The sequence below is a fragment of the Dendroctonus ponderosae genome, unplaced genomic scaffold (assembly GCF_020466585.1).
Source record: "Dendroctonus ponderosae isolate FM_Combo_2020 unplaced genomic scaffold, Dpon_F_20191213v2 Dpon_F_20191213_2, whole genome shotgun sequence".
In the NCBI taxonomy this organism is placed as follows: domain Eukaryota; kingdom Metazoa; phylum Arthropoda; class Insecta; order Coleoptera; family Curculionidae; genus Dendroctonus; species Dendroctonus ponderosae.
In genome coordinates, this window is record NW_026018165.1 from 16,595,732 (window position 1) to 16,615,537 (window position 19,806).

The following is a 19,806-nucleotide window of genomic DNA, read 5'->3' on the forward strand; positions in this document are numbered from 1 at the left end:
GGTTTTGCAATCGAGTTGAAAATGTCAAGTTGCTGGGAGACTTGGAGGAAGTCGGGCAATCAATTAAGGCATGAAAACATGAGGTTATAGACACATTACGATTGAAGAATAATAATGTAATTGGTTAGTTCCGTTGATGATGGACGAACGTGCAAGTTAAGCTAATTTTTTTCGAAAGTTTTTGGGGAATTGCTTTGCATGTTTTGATCAAGTTTGCAAGGTTTTAGAGCGGAGAACTGAGGTAAATTTTCAATTGAATCTTCGGAAAACCGCGCAAAACTTAGTAGATCTCTTTGTTTGCAATTTCATTGCTTCCTATTCGCTTTTATTCTTTGTTACCTGCATTGGAAACGTGTTTTAATGAGTAACATTAATTCGAGAAAACAAATTAATTCTGCAGCTAAATTACTCACCAAGCTCAAGGTGTTAAATGAAACAATTTAAACAATTTCACTGAGGTCAAACCCAACTAGACTGAGGCACGATTATTGTTTGCAATAAAGCGATCGTCTATTCTATCTATTTAAATGATAATCTGGTTGTCTGAAATTTAAGGCAAAATTAACGCATTAATGAAAAATTGCGTTGTTGGTTTCGTCCCCTTGAAAATGATATCAGGATTAATTAATTAAGTAATAGTAAATATTGATAGCGTGAATTAAATGTGAAGTTTGATTCGGTTGACGAAAGTGATCATTTTGTTGAAGGAAAACGTATTTATTTATCCGCAGGCAAAAATCACTTAAACCTTAAATTGATTAACAATGAAAAAAAGATTTAAAACCAGGAAAAAATTTAGTTATTGTGAGCCTGAAATGCGTTTATTTTGAGATGTTTTGCGAGAGATGTTAATTTGATGCGAAAAATGTGATTTTTGTACGGAATTTCACTAGGAATCCTTTGTTCTCAATCTAGGTTTCAAATTGAAACATTTTCGTCTTAGAATTTAAAAAAGGTGTTTCCCCTTTAAATCTTTCGATAATGCAACTCTGTTATCTGGATTGCTACATTATGTCCCCAAGTCAAAATGGATTTCCTTCCTTTGTTGGCTGGTAAAGCTATTTGAGATTCTAATCTAATGAGAATTTTTCGACTGGGATAATTTTCCTAAAAGTTGCCAACACAATTGTCCAAACCACTCCCCCGATGCCCAAAATTTAAGTGATAAAATAAAATAATGATTGATTGAATTGTGAAAATCATTTCGTCCACTTACACGTTGATAGCGAAATGTTTTATTAAAATAGCTGATTAATTATGTAAGATCCAGAACCATGCAAATATTGTTTTCAATGCTCAATCACGATTGTACAGAGTGTAACTGTTGTTTGGTGGTAATTTATCATTTGTGGTCCTTCGAGCCGGCTTAAATCACTACTATTTACAATTTGACGTCATCATTTCATTCTGCTATATCAACATGGCAAATTAAATAACAGCAAATGGCCTGAAACAACTAAACAACCAGCTACGCATCGATTGAACTGGTACTTTCTATTAAATGATGCATTTTTAATGGACTGGTTAGTTTTATGTAATTGCTGTAAAAATATTGGCAAACAGAGGAAGACTTGTTTAGGTCGAAGAACAATGTTGTATGTTGTTGTTGTAGTTGAATCCACTTCTTCATTCGTCACATGCAACCTGATACAATTTTCACAAGAACCTGTATGGTCACTCTGGGAGAAGTTCGCGGCACGACTAACTAGATAACTAATAGACACAAATTACTATCGCTATTCAATCAGTTTAGTTGACACTCACAGATAATGCGGCTTTGTTCGATCGCGAAGAATTGAGTGCCGAGCTCGACCAACGGTCACAACTAGATTGTCCGTCTGAAATGTCTGACCTCGCAGTTAAATTAAATCCAGCACACGATTTGGAGAACGAGAGGGAGAAAAAACGAAATAAGGAAATTAATGTGTGTGTGTGTGCGCAATGGTCATATACAATCTAGGCACGAAGAGCTTTGTTCCATCGTTGAAAGTGAACTGTTGCACTTTCGTTGCGCGTCCATTATCCATCGTTATTTTCTTATTTTCTACTTCAGTTTTTCTAACCATCCAGTCAAGGTTTGCTTAGAAAAGCAATTTCCCAGCAAGCAAAAGCAATTTCTCAACAAACTTCTGCTGCAATCCAGGTTTTCTTAGTCAATAAACACATGGACACAACAATCCTGCTAGCTGATAAGATAAGGTTTTATGGCTTGCTTCAGACATTTTACGACACATTTACATATGCAAAAAATAAACACTTTACGACATTTTATCACGTGCACAACGCTTGCAAAAAACTTGGGCTTTACAGAGGGTTTTTATTATTTGTTGCCCAAATTCCGCGAATTTGCCCTCCTGGCATTGAACCGATTGCTCAATTATAAATGTGAAAGATATTTAAAGTTCAGAGAATGCGATTGACAAATTATTCATTTCACATTTTCGCGTCTCCTTTCGAAAATATTTTTTCCAAGTGATTTGAGCGGCGGGGCAACTTTGATTAAGCGAAATTCTTTTCCACAACGGCCTAAAGGTCCGAAACACTCTGCAGCTTCAGTCCATCGTCGCGAAAGCCCAACTAGATCAATATATTTTTTTAATAGTACGTAAATCGGATTGGTTATTAATTTGCCATAAAGTACTTGGGGCAAAAACATTTTCGATGTTATAAAATCTTTATGTTAAGGATTTAATGGAAAGAAAGAAAGCTTTACTGGATTGTAAGGACATTTTTTAAAACTTTTTCATTATCTTTGAGGCAACGGAAGACTTCGCGATAATAAAACGCGAAATATTCCTTATAGCCTTCACTTGTTTGGTGTAAGTTCTGCATGCTCAATTTTTCAGTTTCATATTATCGGTATGGCCTAAATTTCTTGCAAAGAATAACGTTTTTTTTAATTGCAACTTTTTAAAAAATTTCATGAAAATATGGGATTGAAAGACTTACACTTTCTACTTACAGTGTACATAGTTTAGGAAACCTTTTTTTAGCCTGTAAGAGTACTTAGCATCCAGATTGAAATAAATTCGATCGCTTAATATACGAAGTGAAATACAACGAAAATTTTGCACATCTTCCCAGAATTTTTGTGTAGATTAGCAGGCAAACTTACCTGCATATTGGAACCCAACAGTTGAAACAGGCCACTGTTTGTTATGCCCTTTCCCTTTGGAACCACAAACGCGTGAATCCGCTCGACCAGATTCACCACCGAACTTGGATCGTGCGAAATGACGCTCCTGGCAAAATCCTCCAAAGTCACTCTTTCGTAGTCTTTTTGCTCATTGCCGTATTTTTGCATTCGTCTATAGTTTGCGTCCATGCGGGTCAAGTAATCGAGCAAATCGTTCAACCGAAGTTCAAGTCGTACTCGTTCGGGAAGAGTATGCAGGATGGTGGTCATTGATTGAGTACCTTTTGAGGGAATAGAGTAGAACAGTTCTTTAATTCCTACCGATGGGATTCCCAGATTCAAGCGATTAAAAAATTCGGATTTATCTAGGATTAGGAAGCAGTTGCAATCTTATCGTGGTAGACAAAAATAGCATTCATCTGATATTCAACTGTTGTTGTCAAGTACTGTCCTGGGGCTCGGTTTTCTTTGAGTTGAGTTGAGTGAAAGCCGCCAACGCATTATTTTATGTCTGGCGCAACGAAAAATAGGAACCTCCATTTGTTTGAGTTACACGTTTCTTTTGCAAACAGAACTGCATCATATTTTTTGTTTTTTGTTTGTTTAAATTCATTTGATGATGAATCGCGTGTCTTATCAACTATCAATCAAGAACTCGCATTTCGAAACCACATTGTCAAGGTTGATGTTGGGTATTAATTATAATTTTCGTAAAGTTAACTGGGGTTTCGACCGTTAGTAATATGAAGACATTTAAAAAACTCGTTTTGTGCTATTTCTGACCAAAGGTCGCGTTATAGAAATTAATTTTTTCAAGAAGACCTCCGGGGACTACGAACTAAATGGGTTCAAGTGGGCGAAGCTTCGCTTGCAAAGTTTTGATTAATTGTGGCGCAAAACTTAGGAAATTTCGATTCTCACTTCATTCCTTTGCATGTATGAAGCATGTAGAGCAATTGGGCAATGGGGTTTATTAGCATAACTTCATTAAGGTGAAATTTTGCTGATTCCTTCGATGTTAAGCGCGTAGAAATATGCGTTGCATTCAAACTGATAATCACAGAAGCCGCAGTTGGCAAACACAATGGGCTTGATTGGTTTATCGAGTAAGGTTCCATTGTCAATTCAATTGCCTTTCGAAGATTGCTGAAGGCATGAAAAAATTCAATTGTGCTCTATCAATATTACCTATCGTATCAACTCTGGCAGCCAAGTCATCTAGCCGATTGTTGATTCGTTCAATTCTTCCGAACAATTTGTTCTCCGTTTTATGCAGAATCGGTATTGGAACTTCGGAGAAATCGATGTTCTGATCGACCAGATCCCAGGCTTTGACCAACGCGATGCCAATATCTTTGGCCGCTTTGACAATATCCAAAACACTTGAGAACGTCAATAACACACCGGAACCCGTCTGCAAACAAAGGAACACAAGTGCACAGAGGCAAATCAGTCTAATTGGTGCCATTCCGAGGTTTTTGCCTATCCATTCAAGTGGCGAATAGACAGAAAATGGGACCAGCTGAAACAGCCGAGACAAGCTGGTGGCGATGCTGTTGTTTTTTACTGTTCACAATCGGTCGGGTACTATTCTAAAATTATAACGCAGTGGAGCCGTGGAACGAATGAATGAACCATATGAAAGGCGTCAAAAGAGGTGGTACCGGTACCCAATGCTAAGATTGAACAGTTTATATACAGGGCGGCGTAATCAGGAATCTTCCGGGCAGCAAAGAAATGGTACCCGTTTTGTGGACGGGGTTGCGGTTTGACTCAAACTTGGTCAATCGTTATATGCAATTGTTGCTGATTCACCCAAAAAGACAAAAAATGGATGATTCACACGATTATTGACTTCGGCTAGAGTTCACAGGTTTCCTGTTGAACCTGGCTGGTACCTGAGACGAGGCACTAATAAATGACTCATCAGTTTGCGAGGCTTCGGTAAAAAAATGAGTTAACGAATCAACAATGCTTTCTTGAAAGTAACTGTTTTGGGTGTTTTAAGAACCAACTATATGCTAGAGACGTTTTTTCTTTGTTTGATTTCACATTAGAAGTCATTTAAACTGTTTGCCGCATTGATTAGTTGGATTTCCAATTGTATTGATTGTTGGAACTGTTCGGTTTTATTGGCAAAAAAACCTATTTTAATTGTAACGAATTAGGCAACAGATTTTTCAAAATAATCTCTTCAGGTCGCTTTCTATGAGATTTTGAATGGAGTGTGGGTGAGAAATGGCCTACAAATCAAAGGACAAGCGATGACGTACATCCAATGCAATTTTAGTAATTCCATGCTGGATCTTGACTTATACCTTCTGCAGATATGTTGTACTAGAGTGAATACCGAACGTTTTCTCTCCATGATTATTGAACAGTGAGTATCAAAAATGTAAAGTATACTTGAATAATTTTATAAACGTGCTTGTTTTCTCATTTCAGGTTTCGCATAAAACGTTTCTTAAGCTTGGCCCCTTTCAGGGAAGCTCAAGATAACGTTGATTTTCCGATGGTCGAAAACTGTTTGCTGTTTCTGGCAACGCTGATTAATCTACGTACTAACTTAGGTACGTATTACGAAAAATTAACAAACGGCAATTTCGAATGTTTTAAAATTCAATATTTACGCAACATATTTGCAATTTAAAAACGCTTTCGTTAAGATGAAAACTATGGGATTTTTTTGTAGAAAGTGGTGAGTTTTTTGGGCTTTTAGGCACCTGTGCTTGCGAAACGCCAGGAAGAATTTTTTCCACAGCTGCTTAAAACCTGGAAAAACTTGCCAGTTGTGTAGATTAATTTTCGCGCTTAAACAACGATATATGTATTTAAAGAAATCTATATAAACTCCATTTACATGAGCAATTTTTAAATTTCTCAGGACTACCGGATAAGGTAATAAACCGTCTGGAGATCGTCACAATACTTTGCGGAAATGATAAAACGCACTCGCAACTTATTGACCTGATACCAGAAAGGTAAGTGATATTTTTTCAATTATAATTTAATGTAATTAACCATCAAAATTATTAAACTTGGAAAAATTCCAGTATACGAGCTAAAAATGAATTCCAAAATTTACGTAGATATGGAACACAAACTAGGGATTTTGAGGAAATAGTCGCGGAGTGCGCGGATTACAGGAACCATGCTTTAGATCCAAGTGGTACCATGCAACAAGGAATGTACACACCAAAGGCTAGTGTTTGGGAACATCATTACGACCCGATTCATTTGCTTCTCAGGGCCGTGCACCGAAAAGATTTTCAAAATTCAATGGATAGATATACTGAACAGTAAGTTGCTCCTGCCTAATCCATTTGAATGATGTAAATTGTTTTGTCCCTTCTAGTTGTAGACAAACGAATAAATTGAAGCCTGGAGTGACGCCGTGGCCACCATTCAAAGCGCCCCTCAATGTAGGCGAAAACTACATCGATCCTCGACACATTTTGACCTGGAATGTATTCCAGTCCATGGCTTTTATAATTCTATATAAAGCGGTGAATAGTCAAGTACCAGAGCAAGTGATCGCTTTTACTCTGTTTCTGCTGGAGCAATCAGTATATGTTACGAACATTTTCAAAGATACGGTATTTAATGCTCCAATTGCCTTTGATCAATGCGGATTTAATGTGTTTCTTTCTAGTACTCTAAACTGTGTTTACCGCAACCGAACAAGTCACGCCACGTCGTAGATGGGGATCTTGGCAACTGGTTCAAGACTGGGCACGTTTTCGATAACTTTCGGACTGTAATACCAAAAGTGGTTTTACCTGGCGCCATACCTGACATTGTTCCTTCGCCTATATTGTATAGCTCGCCCGAAAGTAAGTAGCATTCTGAGTTTTGTTTAATTTTCATTGACATTTCCAGAATGTGTAACTTATAGCTAAGAAACGTAGTTCAGCAGCACTAAATTTTTCATCCGGGAGTCTATCAGTATCAATGCAACGCGAAACAGCTAAATGATTTAACAGCTGAAAGTTCTCGAGTTCAATCATTTATAAAGAATCTTTAGAATCATCTATAGCAATAATGTCCACGCATTGACACTTTTAGCTTAGGAAACTACCATGCAATTGTTAATTTTAATGTTCGTCGTTTTTAGGTGATGTGGGAGAAGATGAAGTAACTTCATCCGGTTCCGATGATATCGTAATGTCGGCTCCTGATGGAAATCAACAGGAGCATTTAATGTTGGAGCAAGAATATGACATCGATTACTCTGTCGCCGATGAAGAAGACATGCAGTTGATGCTGTACACCAACTCGTCAAATTCAATAGGTGATTCTTTTATTGGCATGTTGAATGAACTTGTGATGTCTGGTGTTCTAATTCTCTTCTCGAGTTGTGCTGAAACTAACATGTTTCCACCCGAACGATTCGATAATTATGTCTTTTCCCCGATTCCAGACGAAGCTCGTAGTGTTCCGGAATCTCCTGTTGAGATCATATCTCCCTCCATGGCACTTTTACCAGCATCGGCTGAATCTGCAGTTGTACCTATGGACGTTGATGATCGAACAGTGGCGATACCTGGAGACAAAACACTAGCCAGACAATGTAAATATATTTATTTATAACCATTTTTTATAATGTAAACTCATTACTAACGTTATTGAAGGTCCTGTCCTCATTTTCCGCCCTCATTTCATTTGTCCCATTCATTTGCCCCTGTTTTTTGCCTTATTAAGGCGTAAGTAATAATAAACTATTATTAAGTAAAATAGTATACAAACATCGATGGGATGTTTAATTCCTGTCTCGAGAGATTGTTTCTAATTAAGTTATTGCAATTTTAGCCGAAGATGGCACGGAACATTCTGCTCCAGCTAAAATATGCAATTATCCAGCGTTAATGGCTGGCACGGAAGTTATCAAATCGAATTCACCTGGTGAGTATTCGCAACTAATCACGCACTGAATGGATCTTCTGATTGTACTTGCAAACGTTCACTTTAGCATAGTGCAGATTTGTCATTGAAATTTTTGTCGTGATTTTGCTTGATTGTTTGCGCAATTGTTTCATGTCTACGTAACTGTAAACCCGTAATTTCTCAAGAAGAAAATAGAGAAACTTTTGTCAGACCCAGAAAATGTTTAACAGTATTGTGCCAAAAAGTCTTCACAACCCGGTTTACGACTGATTTTTGTAGACTCTAGCAGATTGGTGCCACACTTGCGACAGTCTCGCCCTTCCACAGGCGAAGGTTTCGCATTTCCATCAACATCCCAAGGTTTTTCACGGAGAAGGCATCCTTATCGACCTAAGAAATCTCCAACCGTAAGTAATTTCTATATGGTTAAACTCATTAAGAAGGCAAATAATTCTTTTTTTAATAATTAATTATTATTATTACTATTATTATAAAGAGTGTGGCTTATTCTAGGAATTACCAGAAGATCCTACTTTGGAAATCCAAGAGAGTATAATTTCTCTTTTGCTGAAGCTGCATTCGAAGCTGTCTGGAATCCTAGATAGTTTTGACCCAGATGATGAAGAAATTGATTATTTAGTTCCCGATGATAAGGTTTGAGATAATGCTTTTCGGTTTATATCAAATTTGATTGTTCCATTCTTTAGGTACCCTGTGGCGACGGTCCGTTCTACGTTGGAAAATTACTGAAGAGAATTGCTGTATCTGATAAAAGTTGCTACGATTATATACAAAGAACTAGGAAAGAGATATGGCCATCCAATGTGGAAAAGGAGAAAGCGAAGCAAATGCGACAAAATAAGGAAAGAGAAGATCGGCGGCGGAGAGCCAAAGAGCGACAGGTGGACTCAGTTACACTTATAGAGAGACAGTTTATTGCAACGGCCAGTTTCTTTTGTTTCAGGAAAAATTAATGGCCGAATTCGCCGCAAAGCAAAGAGAATTCTTGAAGCGCGAACAGGAGCGGATGGAGACGGACGAAAATGGGGAGACCCTGGACCAGAGCAATATATCAATTAGTAAACAGGAATATGACTGTGCAATATGCAATATAACGTATGGACTTGAGCTGTTCGAATTACGAGATTTTCATTAACAATTATTTTTTTAGTTCTCCCAGCACCGAGGAAATGCCCATGGGCTTAGTGGCCTCAGTTCATTCCACTGCTGTTATAGGCCATCGACGGAAATATGGACAGCCAGAAGTATACATGTTACCAACTTCTGATGATGACAAGGAACGGATTAGAAACGACAACACATTATCAGCAGAATTCGATAGAAAAGTCGAGGAATTTAATAGTCATTTTGATCCGGTAAGATTCGGTTTTTACGGAAAAACTTTGTTTGCTTTTGCTATAGCATGAAGGGGAATCTTAATATATTATTTTTCCTTAGGAGTCCTGGTTTATGGCTGTAAATACTGGATGGAATGGTGGAGTGCATATGCAAACGTGTGGCCACCACTTGCATCTGCAGTGCCTAAATTCGTATATTAGTACTCTTCAACGAACTCAATCGCGACCACAGGCTGCTTTATCGCATGAAAAGTAAGCATCAACGTCTACCTCAACTTGATTTTCGGAATCCCTTTTTAAATTTATTAATCGGCATTTTAGGGGCGAATTCTCCTGCCCAGTGTGTAGACAACTAGGAAATACCGTCTTACCAGTGTCGTCACAATATGGAGACAAATCTCAAATAGTTAGGACCAGGACGAATAAAGGCATGATGCAAATATTAGATGAAATAGGCGACTTTCTCAAGGATAACGAACAGAAGCCGGTAAGTGGCAAGTAATGAGTGCGTTTTACTTACTCATCATCAAATGCAATTTCAGAGTTCGTCGCCGATGGCCGAGGCGAAAGGCAAAGTGATGGAGGTGATGAGCAATTGTACTCAAATCAAACCGCTTTTCAAATCAAAGAATGACACTCCAGTACCTCAGAGTTTGTTCCTGTTCTTTACCTCAATAGCGCGTACCAATTTGGAGGTGGAACTCGTGCAAAGATACGGTTCATTAGTCAAATTGCCTAACGACCCGCCAAATATGTTACTACCAAAGAGAGATTGTGTTGGTAAGTAAGGAAAACAGGAGGTGATGAACTGACAATTGAAGGAGTTAGAAGCAAAAGCGCCTAAATAACCAGAGGGTTATTTAGAGAAATGAATCATCAACGTTTGGAGAATTCTTAACTTGTAAATGAAAGAAAATTAACCTGGCGTTAATGGTGAGATTACGTCTAATCCCTTCAATTAACACTCAATTACAGCAAGTCATTGGCATTTTGGGGGCGGTTGGATTAAAATGTATAAAAATTCCGTGGTATTAATGTCGATGTATTTCCCAGCTCAACTAATGGACGTTTTGGGTACACATTCCCGAGTATCGACTAGTGTAACACGATGGCCAGCTTGTACAATCTTTAGACGATTGTGCGGATTGCCACCTCTAGAGCCAGCCACGTCTTTGGCCCCCATCGAACGGGAAGTTCCATTCCTATTGAAAGATCCCACAGCGTTGTTGTTGCAGTTTGTGTTACTGCTTCCATCGCACATAGATCAGAGTAAGTGCCTGTCCTCCATCATCTCTGATTTAGTTTAATAAATGTTTTGCTTGTTTTGCAGTATATTTTACGGCAACCGTTCAAATGATGTACAACTTACTCTACTACCAAGTGGTTGCTCAAATCTCATGCGGTTTAACTAGTTGCGAGCGTGCCTCTGCTGCAAAGGAAGCGTCTAGAGAAGAATTCCGAAACTTTGTTGATGCTTTGGGCTTGGTTACTGAATGTCTGGGCCACACGGAGCTCTACATGGATGACGATGATCTTAGTGAGAGGGGCCCAATTACAGACGATAATGATAGGAAGATAAATAGTGTCGCGCTAGAACAGCAGGTTGGTACTAAAGAGCAAGCTTTACGTTGCACAAAATACGTCTGCCATGGGCTCAAAAGAAGAATGAATGGATTCAAATGTAAAATTCGGCTAGTTTGACACGATATTTTGGTTTGTAGGTTCAAAGGTTGTGTTTGCCCTTCTTGAGGATCGCCTCATTGCTCAAATATCACCTATACAATCACCCACTGCCCGACATTCCTTCACCGCAAAGCGAGTTCGTCCGGCTAGTTTACTACTTGGAATTAGTTACAAAGTCAATGGATTGGAAGTGCTTCAATGCTAGCGTCGCCCTAAACTGGCCCCGAAACTCAGATTTGTGCAGGTAAATATTTATTATCAGGCTCTGGAGATTATCACTGAAAATTATACTTAATAAATTAAGAAATGAATAATTTTTATGGCGCCCATAAAGATTTATCGATGTGGAGAAGGCACGTTTTGGTGCATGAGTGAGTAATTCGGCGGGGGCATTAATTGATTTTTATACTCAGCCATCGATAATCGGGCCAGCCAAAACTTGTTTTTTTGTAATAGATTTTAATTAGTGGGTTAAAAACACATTCAACAACTTCTCAAAAATTCCCTGAAGATGAGTCAGAATCGAAACGTTTCTTGAATAAATAACTGCCAAACTCAGGCCTACAAAAACTGACTTGGCGAACCAAACATAATTCTCCTCTGATCATGACTGAAACTTGAAACTTTGTCAACTTATAGAAGGCACTCTGCTCTACACAATACCAATCCAAAATTGAGTTTCTCACTGTGTAAGTTACAAAGGAAATCAATCCTAAACTGCAGCTTGCAAAAGTCACCACAAAAACCAGACGCAATTTAAAAAAATCGCATATTTTGTTACAGATCGACTCCCCGATTGTGGTGCAACGAATTTGCCGCATTTGTCACTAAGAGCCAAATAGCTGCTAGATCTTTCCTGATGGATCAGACAGCTTTATGGCATTCGCCCAGACTGTTAACTTTGCCTGCAGAATATGAGAGAATATTTACTGTAAGTACTATTTTTTTGAAAATCTTGTTTAGGTCAAGCGTTCTCTGTACGTTATTGTCAACTGATTATTTGATTGTTACTTGAATCTAACGCGAATTGCTATAATATTAAACTACATTCATTGGTATGTTTAACTATTAGGAAATGTGGTTCTAAATTGGCTTATTTTTCCAGTATTACCATGAAAGACCGTGCAATCAATGCCACTCGGTTGCCCAAGAAACAAGTATATGTCTCTTATGTGGTACGATTGTATGTATGAAGCAAAACTGTTGCAAGCAGCAAAACGTTTGCGAAGCAGTCGCACATGCTCAAGAATGTGGAGCGGGAACGGCCCCGTTCCTGGTAGTTACTTCGACATACGTAATAGTTATTAGAGGACCACGAGCCTGCCTGTGGGGAACATTGTATTTGGATGTCTTCGAGGAGGAAGACAAAGATCTAAAGTAAGTGGCAACTAAATGGATAACTGTAAATGTTATTTTACGTTCACTTATTATGTAAAAATTAAAAATATATATTTATTTCATAATTACTGCCACGCTTGTTGAAGTTTTCACTTCTATCGTGTGGTCTGAATTTACAATATTTGTTTGGTAATGTTTTAGGCGTGGAAAACCGCTGTTTTTATGCGAAGACCGATTTCGACTATTGGAACAGCAATGGCTAGCCCATCGTTTCGAGCACACGAAGAAAGCGTGGATTCTCCACCGGAATGCTCTCTAAAATTAATCTGTAACTACTCCCAACTTGTATCCTGAAAATAATTATGCTGACAAAGAACATTTTGTGATTCACCTATTTAACAGTTTCGTTTATATACAAATTCAAATGGAATAAAATATCTGAATGAAATATTTTCGCTATTAGTTACGAATATTTGATTTGGCGTTGGAACCTTCATTTCATTCAATTTAAACATTGGATAGTTTAAGCTTCCCTCATCGCTGACTTTTTACTGAAATCCCATAATATTTGGTAACAGTCCTTCATATTCACACTGGTTTAAATCTAGTCCCATTCTGAATAGTTCCTGGGATTGTTACGCTTCAGAAGTGGCCTTTTCATTTGATTAACAGGTAAATGCACTGGCATTTGTGTGGTATACGAAATGTTATTGTCTTCGTTTATCGCAACTTACTATTTATCTTGTTACTGATAAATGTTTATCTATAAGGAAATGTACATACCTAGGATTATTACTAATATGTCGAAAACGTATATGTAATATATAATATGTATTGCTTTATGTTTCAGCTTGTTTGTGATAATAAATATCTATTTTTATTCTACTATTAATAGAATAGTTACTTTAAGTGCTGTCCAAGTGGACACGAAATGTGCATATGCGTTTAGGATAATTTATATTTCTTTTTATATACTTACATTTGCGAAAGGGCTAATTTTTCCTTCGATTTACCAATTGATCAAGTCAGAGGCGATGATTTTATTGATATTTCTTTTTCTATTTGTAACGTATTATAAGTAAGTGGATTCAACGAAAACTATTTTTTTAATTTCAAATGTTTTCGATTAGTTCCAACCAAATAAAGAGCATTTAATTGCAAAGCAAAGAGAACGACTTTTCATTATTTAGTTAACGACACGCTTAACTATTTCCTGAATTTCACCTTTGAAAATGATTATTCTAGTTATCAGTGCCATTGTTATGCGTCTGGTATTAAGAGCGAGTTCTGCTATTAATAGCCCACTTTCTCCAAGCTGATGCATCGCCACTTAACGGAGAATAAAATTTGGATTTAAATCGCTGGCTCTTGGCATGTAAATAACAGTCTGTGGTTGTTTACGACTCATCTATTGTTTTATCAACGTCTCTTCAAGATAACTGTGCTATTTATTTTGAACTGAATTTCCATATCAACACCTACATATAAAGCACAAAGCGGCAAAAGTAAGTAGGTAATCAAGCATTGCGTTTTAAATTGCTTTAGTTGTTCACTTTATTGTACTTTTAGCACAGCTTTTGTGAAGAATGGAGCCAATAATTCTGGTACACGGCGGAGCAGGAAATATCGTATCTTCCAGAATTCCACTGAAATTCGATGGCACCCAAAGGTCTGTTGAGGCTGGATACAAAATTTTGCAAAACGGTGGAAGTGCATTGGACGCTGTTGAAGCCGCTGTGAGAGTCATGGAGGATGATGAAGGTTTTAATGCAGGTGAACAATTGGAGGCGAATTAAAGGGGCCAACGCGCTGGACTATCGGAATTTCAGGATATGGATCCGTGCTGAATTTAGATGGAGAAGTGGAAATGGACGCCAGTGTAATGGTAGGAGCTGACTTATCCGCGGGAGCAGTAACCGTGGTTAAGGATATTGCTCATCCCATCAGGTAATATCGTCTTAATGGAAACGTAAATGGAAAGCAACTTTCTGGTTTTCAGTTTAGCTAGATTGGTGATGGAGAGAACTCCTCATGTACTTTTAGCAGGCGTTGGGGCGAACAGGTTCGCAAAAGAACAAGGGATCGTTAGACTAGCTGAGGGCAGTTTAGTTTCACCGTATGCCAAACTAACACTTGAAGAGTTCAGGAAGCAACAGAGCACTGGCACGGAAATTAAAGTAATTTGGCAGAGGAACATCAATAAGGCAAATTTTAACTTTTTTAAAACAGAATCCGGGCGAGGTCGGCACTGTTGGGGCTGTTGCAATTGACAAAAACGGAAAATTAGCTGCCGCCACCTCAACCGGAGGTTATTTTGGCAAAATGGTTGGCAGAAGCAGCGATACTTCTTTAATAGGTTGCGGTACTTACGCAGACGACAACATCGGCGCTGTGTCCACAACAGGTTTCCACAAACTGTTTAACTAAAATGCATACTTGATAACGGAAAATGTTTAAGGGCATGGCGAGTCGATAGCCAAATATTGCTTAGCGCACGCTATAATAAAAGCCATGGAGTATGGACATAAATCGGCAAGCGATGCAACAAATGAAACCCTCAACCAAATGACGTTGAAGCTAAAACATACTGCGGGTAAATTAGATTTTTTAAATGTGATTTCCCAATTTTCACTGTTTGAAACCGATTTACCATAGGAGCTATAACTTTATCTAAAACCGGCGAAGTAGGCATTGGATTTACTTCTGAAGGAATGTCATGGGCTTACAGGAAAAAGAGCGAACTGCATTATGGAATAGAGAAGGGGCAACATGAAATCAAACAAGTCTTATGAAAATTCTACTGCATAAGTGTAAAAACCAGCAACCTACAACGCGAATTGTAAAAACCTGCATAAACTAAATCTAAAAAACTAATGATAACGGTGTTTTTTTACAATCATGTTGCCAAGTCTGGAAAGTTATCACAAAAATTATATACAAATCCTGTCCTTTCACAGTCATTCGCCAATACTTCGCGCATGAGGCTGCATACAGTTAAGGGTGTACGTAATCAAATTAGCATCTTGCATTAGTTTACTAACTCTTTTAAAATGCCGTTCCGTATACGGCAGCGCTTGTTCAGTGAGTTTGCTTAAACCTACAGGCCTGAAAAAACGAACAATCTAGACTCGATGGCGTTTTCCTACTAATTCAACCTACCTAAACTCGCTGGTCTGCATTTCCTTTAGCAAAATGTTCAGCACCAATTGAGCTGCATGGGTGTTTCTGCTGTTCATGTTCCAGTTTAAGGCGAAATTCATCAGGCTTTCTTTTTGATCATTTCTAAGCGATTTTACTACATCCGGCAATCCTACAAAGCACACAATAAGTCCACCTGTTTGCTTGAACAACTTGAGTAACATCGACGTACCTTCATCTCCCTTCTTCAAAATTCCTTGGACGATCTTCAAAGATTGCATCGGCTTTTCCAGCTTCAGCGACAGTTTAAGGGCTTTCAGCAGCTGATCGCTTTGTATGTAGTTGCTCAGCTTCTGCTCCTCCACAGCCACTTCCTCCAGTTCTTTTAGCTTCTGCTCTTTTCTATCCATTGTGACATCTTTCCACTTGATCAACTGTGAATCACTGCCGCCAGTTATAAAACCTGGTTGAAACAGATACATTCGTAACACAAGAAGGAAATCATGTCTCGTACTTACCGGACTCGTTGCTTTTAATGGCCAAGGCCCAGATCGTGGCATCATGCTGCTCTAAAGTACATTGGCATTCTGAGTTCTTCAAGTTAAAGAGCTTGATAAGTCCGTCGGCTCCCACACTAATCACTTGCAATCCCTTAAAAGCCACGTGTTTAAACAGATCTGACGCTCACAGAGCGTTATTTACCTTAGATAAAAAGTCGGCTTTTATCACGCTGGAATCGTGCCCTTCCAAGGTTTTCAAGCAGGTCAGATTCGCTACAGACCAAAGTCTAATCGTGCAATCAGCCGAAGAGGTGACAATGACCTGGTCCACAGGAGAAAACCTAAAAAATATCGTAGGTTTCGAGGATTCCTTAGTTGATTGGCTTAAAATCAAACCCTTACTTTGCGCTCCATACTCCTCGTTTGTGACCCTTCAAAACTCCCATTATTTCGAGTCTTTCGCTCTTCCACAGTTTCACAGTTTTGTCCTGAGATGCGGTTGCAACGAGCATGTCATTCGGGCTCACAGTCACGCAGTTTATTTCCTTTTCATGTGCAATAACCGTGTGTTTGCAGTTGATGGTTGTTTTGCCGTTTAATTCTATATTTTTCTTTGCCTGCGGTATTTCCCAAACCTTCAGGCACGTGTCGTCGCTTGCCGACACAAAAAGTTTACTCTTTGGAAAGAAGCAGACCGATTTTATTGAATGGGTATGTCGTTTTCCGACGCCGATACACCTGAAATTGGAGTTTTCAGTTAGTCAAATATTAGATGGAGACGCTTCAGTTTCTTACTTGACTTCCGCGTTCTCCATTTGCCAAAGACGCACGCTGTTATCTTTGCCAGCCGATACCATTAAGTTGGGGTTCAACGGACTAACAGCCAACGAAAGGACAAAGTCCTCATGCCCCTTTAGCAGCTGGCAACTCATGGATGTGTTCTCATACAACTTTATATCGTTTGAGTTCGTGGCCACTACTATATGGCTATCGTCTTGGCCGAAAATGGCTATGTCCAGAATGTCGTCGGAGAAACCTGCAAAAACGAAACGAGTTTGAACGAAATTTCAAAGCACACAATGAGTTTTACTCACCAACAAACTGCTTTAAACACGTAAAGGATTTCAAATGATGGATTGCTATGTTATGATCCACACTGACTACAGCTAAGCTCTTTGACTTCTCATTCAACATCAGATGCGTGATGGACAAGCCGCCTTCTTCAGCCGCTTTTGATACTAGTGAGTTTGTTTGCGTGTAAACAGTTTTGGCGTTGATAACATCCCATACTCGGATAATACCTAGAAGGATCAAAAATTATAAACATGTGTATACTGAGAAGTGAGCAATTAAATAAATAGTCGAGACAGTTCTTTCTAGATTAAAAATCCTTACCATTTTCTCCAACTGAGGCAACATAAACCCCATCAGAGTTGCCCTTAAAACCAGGCACAGTAAACTTCTGGGGCAGACTAACAATTACTTCAATTGCCTCGTTCACTGCAATGGCTTTGAGTGCGGTACTTTTATTGAATTGCCACAAGATGATCACCTTATCTCGGCCGCAAGAGACGAAATTCTCCTTGTTATGTGAAAAGGCGATTGAGGTGACTTTGCTGAAGTGGCCCTCGTATTTGGTTTTCAGTTGTCCTTTAGCTATAGCAAAATTGAAGAGCTCAAAAATTGACCAAACTAACTAAGTCCAAACGGGAACTTACATAATTCGAAGCAGTCGATCACCCCATCATCTGCAGAGGCGAAAATTTCGTCTTCATGAGGATGGTTCTCAACAACATTTACGACACCTTGCTGGCCTAAAAAGGAGTGGAAATTTAAAAAAATGCCCAGTTACGCACCACGTGGTGTGAGTACGTACATTTTAGAGCTAAAAGACAAGCTTGATGTTGTAAATCCCATATGCGAACTCTGCCATCCGATCCACCAGAGGCCAGCCTGCTTCCATTGAGGCTGAGCTTGGCAATTGGCCCTTTGTGGATGGATTTCCACATTTTTTCCACTGTCCCCTCTAGGCTCCATAGCTGCAGAAAAATTATTTCTAGTCAAGTCTTCAATTCAGTTAACAAGCAACTGCTTACTTTCAACAGTCCACTTTCGTGGGAAGTTACAAACTGAGTCCCATCAGTAGTGAAGGTATTAATTGAGTCAACCTCTTCAGATTCGCTTCCATTTCCAATGCTTTTCGTGACGGAGCCCGTTTCCACATCGAGGAGGTTGATGGCGGAAGCCGTTTGGCAGTATAAAGTGTCTTCAATCCATTGAATGTTGCCGCCGGTGTAGAAGGCACTATGTTTGGACTCTACTTCAAAACTAAAAAGAAAATCACATATTCCCACTTAGGACACAAAGAAGGCTGTAGATGGGCTGGAAAAAATGGCTTTTGGTAAAGAAACGCCACTAGGACAAGTCTGTAAGGTGAGCATATTAGCTTCGAACGCAAGAGCCTTATAAACTAGAAAAATTCCTTTAAATTTTATAAAGAATTGTAGTTTTGTGAGGCCTCTTGCATTTTTTGAGGACAAAAGTTCTCTTGACTGAATGTAATTTTCCTGATGATAAATAAATAAATATATACCTATTTTGTCTACAGATAAATGTTTTAAAACAAATTTATGTAAATTCTGATAGGCCTGTCACATTTTCTTGTTACTAAATTTGAAAATCGCGCGTCCCCGGATCTTTAACGATTATTTTATGACAGCATCTAAGTTATTTATTAAAATCTTAACCTAACTTATTCGTAGTGAGAAAACCTACCTTTATTAGTTAAAACAATTTAAAATTAGCAAGAAAATGGTTTAAAACTGCATAATACAAGACGGATAAAGGTACTTACGCTTCTTTAAGCTTAATAGGATTACTCATTTTTGATCAAACAGGTATAACGTGCTTAACTACACTGCCCCCACTTATTATAAAAGCACGTTTACTAATAAGTCTTCTTCTCTGGTTTATTAGCATTAGAGACACTACTACTTCTCTCTTCTAGCATTAATCATAGATACTTGTCTTTATATATGCATAGAATCACGAATTATAGAAAGTTCCAGCCATTTGCTTGAAAGTTTGGTTATAAAGGAGAAACCACAGGAGAAACAGAGACAAGAGAGAGTGAGACTCTGAGAAATGCCAAGAAATGTGGTTCCTGCTTCTCCACACGTGAATGAGTAGACAATCAGACAAGAGATAACAATCGACAACGCTGAGCTTCAGACACCATTTAACTAATTTAATTTTTACACTATTAATTGAAATTAATAATTTTGACCATGAATGAACTAATTATCTTAATTAATAATTTATACCTTTAGAGCGTAATTTCATTTCAAGAAATTACGAGAAAAAAGCGCCCGATGAATTGAAATTGAGAAAAAAATACAAATTATTTCCTAATTTAGCACCTACTTAACATTATTTTTTTTGTAGCACTGCTCTAAACTCATTTTTATAAAAGGCGCAACGAAAGCAATTTTTAAATTAGTGCGGCGGTAAAGCAGGAACGCTGCTGAAACCTGCTCAAAACTTTTCTTCCTTGAGCTCCTATTTTAAAATCAATATTGCTCAATATGAAAAAAACACATTCCTCACAATATTCCAAAAATAGTTTTTATTGTAATATCGAATCGCATTTGTATGTTTAAGTTCCAGTTATGTTCGCAAAATGCTATATAAGAAGCGTTGCAACGGCCGCTCTAAGAACATCCAGAATATCATCAGCTTGTTGTCACACAAACGCAAAAAATTCCAAAAA

At 38.3% G+C, this 19,806-nt stretch overlaps 3 protein-coding genes and 1 long non-coding RNA gene across 7 annotated transcripts in view; 2 read left to right on the forward strand and 2 right to left on the reverse strand.

The window, feature by feature from the left end:
* Positions 1-13,566, forward strand: part of LOC109536615 (E3 ubiquitin-protein ligase Ubr3) — a 36,072-nt gene extending 22,506 nt beyond the window's left edge. The window contains exons 9-31 of one of the 2 annotated variants that reach the window (XM_048663634.1): positions 5,335-5,516; positions 5,582-5,706; positions 6,021-6,117; positions 6,190-6,435; positions 6,492-6,732; positions 6,789-6,969; positions 7,251-7,427; positions 7,557-7,706; positions 7,946-8,038; positions 8,300-8,427; positions 8,534-8,674; positions 8,728-8,922; positions 8,985-9,136; positions 9,192-9,396; positions 9,479-9,630; positions 9,700-9,865; positions 9,921-10,158; positions 10,432-10,647; positions 10,709-10,980; positions 11,100-11,305; positions 11,845-11,992; positions 12,167-12,438; positions 12,601-13,566. In XM_048663634.1, the coding sequence (XP_048519591.1) occupies positions 5,335-5,516; positions 5,582-5,706; positions 6,021-6,117; positions 6,190-6,435; positions 6,492-6,732; positions 6,789-6,969; positions 7,251-7,427; positions 7,557-7,706; positions 7,946-8,038; positions 8,300-8,427; positions 8,534-8,674; positions 8,728-8,922; positions 8,985-9,136; positions 9,192-9,396; positions 9,479-9,630; positions 9,700-9,865; positions 9,921-10,158; positions 10,432-10,647; positions 10,709-10,980; positions 11,100-11,305; positions 11,845-11,992; positions 12,167-12,438; positions 12,601-12,718 (4,101 nt within the window). In that variant the 3' untranslated portion in view covers positions 12,719-13,566. The remainder of the gene's footprint in view (positions 1-5,334; positions 5,517-5,581; positions 5,707-6,020; positions 6,118-6,189; positions 6,436-6,491; positions 6,733-6,788; positions 6,970-7,250; positions 7,428-7,556; positions 7,707-7,945; positions 8,039-8,299; positions 8,428-8,533; positions 8,675-8,727; positions 8,923-8,984; positions 9,137-9,191; positions 9,397-9,478; positions 9,631-9,699; positions 9,866-9,920; positions 10,159-10,431; positions 10,648-10,708; positions 10,981-11,099; positions 11,306-11,844; positions 11,993-12,166; positions 12,439-12,600) is intronic. The other variant, XM_019902901.2, reaches the window with a different exon arrangement.
* On the reverse strand, positions 102-2,138 carry LOC125503388. Its single transcript, XR_007280809.1, has 2 exons — positions 414-2,138; positions 102-339 (listed from the first exon to the last, which is right to left on the reverse strand). It is a non-coding gene; the product is annotated as an uncharacterized LOC125503388 (long non-coding RNA).
* A 179-nt stretch (positions 13,567-13,745) lies between the features above and the next one.
* LOC109536620 (probable isoaspartyl peptidase/L-asparaginase CG7860) lies at positions 13,746-15,273 on the forward strand. Of its 3 annotated transcripts, none has more exons than XM_019902909.2 (7): positions 13,746-13,912; positions 13,969-14,172; positions 14,229-14,346; positions 14,399-14,576; positions 14,629-14,803; positions 14,858-14,992; positions 15,055-15,273. In XM_019902909.2, the coding sequence occupies exons 2-7, from the start codon at positions 13,986-13,988 to the stop codon at positions 15,189-15,191; spliced, it is 930 nt and encodes a 309-aa protein (XP_019758468.2). In that variant the 5' UTR covers positions 13,746-13,912; positions 13,969-13,985; the 3' UTR covers positions 15,192-15,273. The 3 variants fall into 3 exon arrangements, with proteins under 3 accessions (XP_019758468.2, XP_019758467.2, XP_019758469.2); XM_019902908.2 differs by having other exon boundaries at positions 13,746-13,908; XM_019902910.2 differs by having other exon boundaries at positions 13,746-13,904.
* On the reverse strand, positions 15,184-19,233 carry LOC109536616 (transducin beta-like protein 3). The gene is made up of 13 exons (XM_019902902.2): positions 18,892-19,233; positions 18,134-18,365; positions 17,914-18,076; positions 17,756-17,851; positions 17,433-17,693; positions 17,132-17,338; positions 16,833-17,073; positions 16,440-16,775; positions 16,240-16,378; positions 16,056-16,188; positions 15,770-16,000; positions 15,559-15,709; positions 15,184-15,504 (listed from the first exon to the last, which is right to left on the reverse strand). The coding sequence occupies exons 1-13, from the start codon at positions 18,918-18,920 to the stop codon at positions 15,357-15,359; spliced, it is 2,367 nt and encodes a 788-aa protein (XP_019758461.2). The 5' UTR covers positions 18,921-19,233; the 3' UTR covers positions 15,184-15,356.
* Positions 19,234-19,806: the final 573 nt, after the last annotated feature.

What these genes read in the sequence shown, in the direction of transcription:
- LOC109536620 (XM_019902909.2), top strand. Translation starts at nt 13,986, where the DNA reads ATGGAGCCAATAATTCTGGTACACGGCGGAGCAGGAAATATCGTATCT. An exon ending in TGATGAAGGTTTTAATGCAG is followed by an intron (nt 14,173 to 14,228) that starts GTGAACAATTGG and finishes TCGGAATTTCAG; the next exon opens with GATATGGATCCGTGCTGAAT. An exon ending in GCACTGGCACGGAAATTAAA is followed by an intron (nt 14,577 to 14,628) that starts GTAATTTGGCAG and finishes TTTTTAAAACAG; the next exon opens with AATCCGGGCGAGGTCGGCAC.
- LOC109536616 (XM_019902902.2), bottom strand. Translation starts at nt 18,920, where the DNA reads ATGAGTAATCCTATTAAGCTTAAAGAAGC. An exon ending in GATCGACTGCTTCGAATTAT is followed by an intron (nt 17,694 to 17,755) that starts GTAAGTTCCCGT and finishes ATTTTGCTATAG; the next exon opens with CTAAAGGACAACTGAAAACC. An exon ending in ATGCAGACCAGCGAGTTTAG is followed by an intron (nt 15,505 to 15,558) that starts GTAGGTTGAATT and finishes TCGTTTTTTCAG; the next exon opens with GCCTGTAGGTTTAAGCAAAC.